The sequence below is a fragment of the Mandrillus leucophaeus genome, unplaced genomic scaffold (assembly GCF_000951045.1).
Source record: "Mandrillus leucophaeus isolate KB7577 unplaced genomic scaffold, Mleu.le_1.0 Scaffold377, whole genome shotgun sequence".
Taxonomy (NCBI): Eukaryota; Metazoa; Chordata; class Mammalia; order Primates; family Cercopithecidae; genus Mandrillus; species Mandrillus leucophaeus.
In genome coordinates, this window is record NW_012103998.1 from 785,324 (window position 1) to 791,986 (window position 6,663).

General features: G+C 38.5%; 1 protein-coding gene across 1 annotated transcript in view; it reads right to left on the minus strand.

Annotated features, from left to right (window-relative positions):
• Positions 1–532: 532 nt before the first annotated feature.
• Positions 533–6,663, minus strand: part of AMDHD1 (amidohydrolase domain containing 1) — a 24,486-nt gene continuing 18,355 nt past the window's right edge. The window contains 4 exon segments of the mRNA XM_011990310.1: positions 533–1,371; positions 2,813–2,973; positions 3,563–3,757; positions 4,639–4,671. Of these exon segments, the coding sequence (XP_011845700.1) occupies positions 1,281–1,371; positions 2,813–2,973; positions 3,563–3,757; positions 4,639–4,671 (480 nt within the window). The 3' untranslated portion in view covers positions 533–1,280.

The window sequence follows — 6,663 nt, forward strand, 5'->3', positions numbered from 1 at the left end:
GCAGACCTAACATTCAGTTTTGGCCTTATGTCTATCTCCTGCATCCCAAATGCTCACAGTGCCTAGGTGACTGGTCACAAGGGAGCCATCACACACAGCAACTGTGTGCCCCTCACACTGTGTCAAGACTTCTTAAACAATCGCATGAGGTTCAGAGCTCCAGAGACCCCATCGTGATGACAACAATATGCAGTGTTACCCTTAATCTTCCAATGAGGGGCATTTTGAATTGCTTTATATTGACTAGAGCAAAGCCTCTTTCATTCAGGCTCTATTAACCTGACATTAGTGATCATTTGGAGAGTCAATCTTTACTTCTCATATCATTTCTTACCAAGTTTGGTAATGCAGTTGTGATTATAAAGATGACTGAAACATTTAAAAAGATTTCAAATCAACTCACATAGCTTTTAAAAACACCCATTTATATGTAAATAATTATCCACTCTTTACAAATAATCTTGTAATTTCCTAAAACACTCGAGTAGACAACGCTGCTGATCTACTTCCAGGCTGAAAGGAAACAACATCATTAAGAGCGAGAGCAAACGTTTACTGAGAGCTGTAAAATATGTTTTACCCAATTGTAATGTGAAGAATCAACAATTTTTTAAATTTCAAAAAAAATTTACATGATTGTAGTTAGAAAAAATGCATCCATTTCAGGAAGGTCCCTATGCCTGTGTATTAAATGATGTGTCTTGAACGCTGCCAGGAAGCTCTGTTGCTGAGATTGAGAAGACCTTAGAAATGGAAGGACACTCTTCATCAGAGGACATTAATTCATTTGAAAAGCATCTAGAAAATAAACTATTTGGGGAAAGGAAATACTATTTGCTTAACAGAAGGCTATATTTTAGCTTCATTGGGGTGTATCACTTAGATTTCTTTCCGTTCCCCGATGTTCACTAAATATAGTTTAAAAACTGAAACGTGAAATACAGACACAAAATGGAAATTTTAAGTCAAGCCTACTTTTCCCCACAAAGGCATTTTTGTGATACCCCATCCTATTAATCTACAGAATATTTGTAACTAATATTTGTGAAATAATTGGATGTTTTGTGATTTTAATCACAGTAGGTTTACCTGTTTATATGTCAAATGCATGTGTTAAATGAAAATAAATCTATCTCTGGGGTTTTTTGAGTGACTTAAAAAGACATTGAAGTACATTTAGGTTTAAGTGATATAATTCTGGTAAATATTAAGGTGTTTTAACTTTTAATATAACTATATTGACTTATTTCATATAGTCAAAAAATCTTTTCTTTTCAAATCTATCTTGTTTTATAGATGACTTTTCCTTTAGCTATAACATATTCAATTAATTCATGATGGCCTCCGAACTGGTAAATCAAATGCTCCCATCTAGAAAAAAAAAAAAAAATTACTTCAATGTGTGCAAGTAAAAATTATTACTTTATCAATAAATGCTAATTTTAAAATGCATTCCCTACACATTTATTTACACCCAGTCAATGGTATTTGGGCTTTCTAAAAAACAGTACATAACTAACTGGTCTATGGCAAATCAAACATTATTTAATAATATCATTTAAGTACTTGATCTTAAAATATTTGCTTCATTAAGTGATACATAAATGTCACCATCAGCATTATATTCAATACAGGAAGTGGTTTCTGATCATGGAGAGAATTTTAAAGCAGGTGTCTCTGGAGGACATGAGGTTCAAGGGCTGCAATGGGCTTGTAAGAGTCAAGTAGCCATAGGATTTACGGCTTGTAGATCTGGAACAGTAAGACCCTGATATGGTTTGGCTGCTATGTCCCCACCCAAATCTCATTTTGAATTGTAGCTTCCATCATTCCCACATTGTGGGAGGGACCTGGTGGGAGGTAATTGAATCATGGGGGTAGGTCTTTCCCATGCTGTTCTCATGATAGTGAATAAATCTCACAAGATTTGATGTTTTTATAAATGGGAGTTCCCCTGCACACGCTCTCTTGCCTGCTGCCATTTAAGACATGACATTGCTCCTCCTTTGCTTTCCGCCATGATCGGGAGGCCTCCCCAGTCCTGTAGAACTGTGAGTCAATTAAACCTCTTTCCTTTATAAATTACCCAGTCTCGGGTATGTCTTTATTAGTAGTGTGACAACAGACTAATATCACCCTGGAGGCCCAGGTGGCAAACAGACTATGGGTGGGTGAGTGATAAGCCACCAGGAACAGGAAAACTAAGTTTAAGCTTTTGGGATCCAGTCGGCATGAGAAATCAGAGAGGGAATGAATCAGAACCAGGGTGACAAGCCAGAGTTGGGAGCTAGTTGAAAATCAGAAGCCGAGCAGAAAAACACAAACACACGCCAGAGGGCACAACCCAGCCAAAGTCCAGGTAAACAGAGCAGAAACCTGGAAATCTACAAAACATACTAGACAGATGAAGAGATCTTGAAAACTTGATCCGCCCTGTCGTTGAGGGCCTGTCAGTAGATTTGCTCATTGGAAAGGGGTCAACATAGAGGGGACTGGCTAGTGCCTGAGTCCACACAGAGTCTGACACTAATAATTAGTGGAAAAGGGATTTAGGCCTCATCTCTATACTTCAGTGGGCACAATATAAAATATTTCCCAGGCGAAATATTCTTTATTCTTCAGGACATATGGTAAAAGTGTTATATCAAAAATAAACAAAGCCAGAAAGCTCATTAAAGCAATGAGGATAGATTTAATTTGGGAATAACTGCTGCAATAGAGAAAGAGTCCAGCAGAGATGATTCTTACCCTAGACTCACTCCTAGTCTATGATCGATCATTCGGGAGCACACTAAGTTGGGAGCACACTCACCGGGATGAATTGATGATAATGAGATCTCCCTGTTTGCCAACTTCCAACGATCCGTGTGTGTGAGACTTTCCCAGTGCATAAGCTGCATTGATGGTGGCAGCAGCCAAGGCCTCAGGCATGGACATTCTCATGTTTACACAGGCCAGATGCATGACCATTGGCTAAGGCAGGAAGAGAAAAGTGTTGGAGGAAAGTGACATATGGCACTGCAATTTAAAACATTTCTCAACACAGCACAACAAATAGAGGCAGTTAAAGGTATAGGAGGAATTGGCTCAATTGCAATGGGAAAAATCGAAGTTTATACATAAAGGTTCTTATATTTTGGAAAAGAGATTTATTTTATTAAAGGGATTTATTTTATTAAAGGGATTGTGTATTTAATATTTATTGACAACTTTTCAAGACCGCTTACTGCACACAATGAAGTTCACTTCCACCCTTACTAACTAAGACCTCTTGGAGTTTATGCTATTCTCTGGAGAAAGGAAATGGGTTATTGTAAAACCACAATGCTCAAAGCTGAATCAGAAAATAATGCATGTAGAAGCTTCTCTCCTCTCTATGCCTGCAGGCATTTATCTGGGACAGAAAAATCCAATTACACTGCTGTCTACCCCTTTTTTTCTTGTTTCACAGAAGGTATTTTTAGATTTTTAACACTGTTTTAACAGCTAGTGAAATATTTTTAAATTATTTATATGCTTGGTAGATAGTCTGCTCAGAAAGGCACATGAAAAAAATAATTACCATTGAAAAGCAATATGCATTGGGATTGAAATCACTTCCCAGAGCAACTATTACTCCTTCATCTAACATCTTCCTGGCTCGAGGTTGTTTCAGTCTAAGGCGAGGAAAAAAATATGTCAGTCTCTAGAATGGGAACTTTTGTAGAATAGCTGTTCAGAACAGAAGAGAACTTGAGACCGTCAACGCCTTCATATTCTGGAAGAAGAAGCAGAAGCTCAAGATTAAATAATTAGTGGTAGAGTTACATATATATAATTCCAGGACTCCTGATTTTTATCATTCTACTTTTGAAATTAGATACGCCTAACTTTTAATTAATGATTGTTTATCTCATCCATCTTACATATTAAGGCATTCTTGCAAAGGGAGGAAAATATAACTTACAAATGGTTTTGAAATTTAGTAAGCTCTTTTGGTGACTCCCAAATTAAATAATAAGTGAGGTTACACTATGCTTTTTTTTTTTTTTTTTGAGATGGAATCTCGGTCTCTTGCCCAGGCTGGAGTGTAGTGGCATGATCTTGGCTCACTCCAACTTCCGCCTCCTGAGTTCAAGCGATTCTCCTGCCTCAGCCTCCCAAGTAGTTGGGACTACAGGTGCCCGCCACCATGCCTGGCTAATTTTTGTATTTTTAGTAGAAATGGGGTTTCACCATGGTGGCTAGGCTGGTCTCAAACTCCTGACTTCAGGGGATCCACCCATCTTGGCCTCCCAAAATGCTGGGATTACAGGCATGAGCCACTGTGCCAGGCCACAATATGCTATTTTTATTAGCTCCATTTTGTAATTTCCTATGCATTTCTCTCCCTTACCCCTCTTTTTTTTTTTTTTTTTTTGCCTCAAACATCTTTGTAGGTCCTTTAAAATCTTGAAGGCCCAAGAATTTAGTGTGTAAAATGTTTATACTTCTTCCTGAATTAGGCATCTCCTTGACCTCCCTGGTGAAATATTCTTTGTTCTTTAGAACATATCTCAAAAGTGTTACATCAAAAAAAAGCAAAGCCTGAAAGCTCGTTAAAGCAATGAGGACAGATTTAATTTGGGAGTAACTGCTGCAATAGAGAAAGAGTCCAGCAGAGATGATTTTTGCCCCAGAATCACTCCCAGTCTATGATAGATCATTTGTAGGACCACTTAAAATGTTTTTCAACAATGTATGAGAGAAGGTGAGTGAAGCAGAGACAGAGTGAGGAAAGGGTACAGCTTCAAATGTCCCTGCAGGTCATTTGAATGTCCCTCCTCCCCTTCCATAAATACTTAGGCGTAAAAGAGAATAAAGTGAGGCTGTAAAAGTATTAAGGGCGCTCCATAAAAACCAAGGTGACTATTTCCTGAATACATTTAAATATTACATGCAAATATACATAAAATACATGATTAAAGCAAGTCCTTAAGTAGCATAAGGCAATGATTACTCTGGAAATGAGAGTCAAGAGATGGTTCAGGGGAGAGCAGGGGGCCCTGCTGGTCTCTCCTGATGCAGAGATCAGAAAAATACAGAAACGAGAAGCCAGAAAGCAGAGAGTGGCCTTCACTTCAACTGCCCTTGTAGTCCTAACAGGAGGCTAAACCTGTCTGTGGCAATGGCAGATGACAGCCTCTGCTGGCATAGGAACAAGGTTCAGACTTTTAATGCTGAATTGCCCTCCAGTACCACAAAGTCTTACGCTTTTGCTCCATGTCAAGAGATTCAAGACCAGTTAAAGAAAGCCTTTCTTTTGAGATGAAGTCTCACTCACTCTGTTGCCCAGGCTGGAGTGCAGTGGTATGATCTTGGCTCCCTGCAACCTCTCCCTCCTGAGTTCAAGCGATTCTCCTGCCTCAGCCTCCCTAGTAGTTGGGACTACAGGCACGTGCCACCATGCCTGGCTAATTTTTGTATTTTTAGTAGAGATGGAGTTTCACCATGTTGGCCAGTCTGGTCTTGAACTCCTGTCCTGAAGTGATCTGTCCACCCTGGCTTCCCAAAAGTATTGGGATTACAGGAGTGAGCCACTGTGCCCAGCTGAAGAAAGCCTTTTTTTCCCAAAAACAAAAACAAACAAAAAAAAAAACTTATTTCTTGGATGGTGGAGATAAATATTGGTTGATGACTTAGACTGATGACACTTGAAATGCATAAGACATTGGTCATACCAAGAACAGTTATTGATATTTCCTGATTGTAGTCTACATTGTGTTTACTCTTTAAATTAAGAGAATAGTAATAATAATAAAAATGTATAGTATCATATATGTGCATATAAAATTATAGTAGATTTGAGAAAAGAACTGAAGTATTCCTTTCTTCACCCTTCTAAAAGTTACTCGGAGCCTGGTCTTACCTAACCTCAGCACAATTCATGTCTTGGGCTGGATAATTCTTTGTTTTAGGTAGCTGTTCTGTGCAATGAGGAATGTTTAGCAGCAACCTTGGCCTCTACCCACTAGATGCCAGTAGCATCCTAGTTGTGATAACTAGAGATGTCGCCAGACATTGCCAAGTGTCCCCTGAGGGACAAAATTACCCTGGGGTTGAGAACCACTGTCTTAACTGCAGAATCACTCCCCATGCAAAAGACCACATATCCTAGCTACACAGAAAGCACCTAGTTCTAAGAGAAGATAAACTTCCTCTTGACTGCTGGCCTCCCAGACCACAAACTCGGATATCATATAAGTAAGTGGTACAATGGGAAGGGTCAGAAGACATTGGATCTCATATTAGTTAGAATCAGAGCAACAGTAATAACAGATGAACTAAGTATATTCAATTCATAGGCAGCACACAGCAAAATATCTGGGGAGATTTTACAAAATATATGTCTTCTCTTTCCTCCCACCCCCAGGATTTATGAAGATTTGTGACAATTATGGCACCCACTAACATCCCTTTAGAAAACAACTCATGCAGATTCTGAATACTGCTAAATATCTTTAACATCTTATGCATATATTTAAAAGTATTGCACCTATTTCATTATTTACTAATTATAAAAATAATGCATAGTAATTATTTTTAATTGGAAAATTCCAAAATCCATGGGAAAAAAAAGAAAAAGAAAGCTCCATCTTCCTCAATAATCCTACCACACAAAGGCAATCTGGGTCTAAGTTCCTT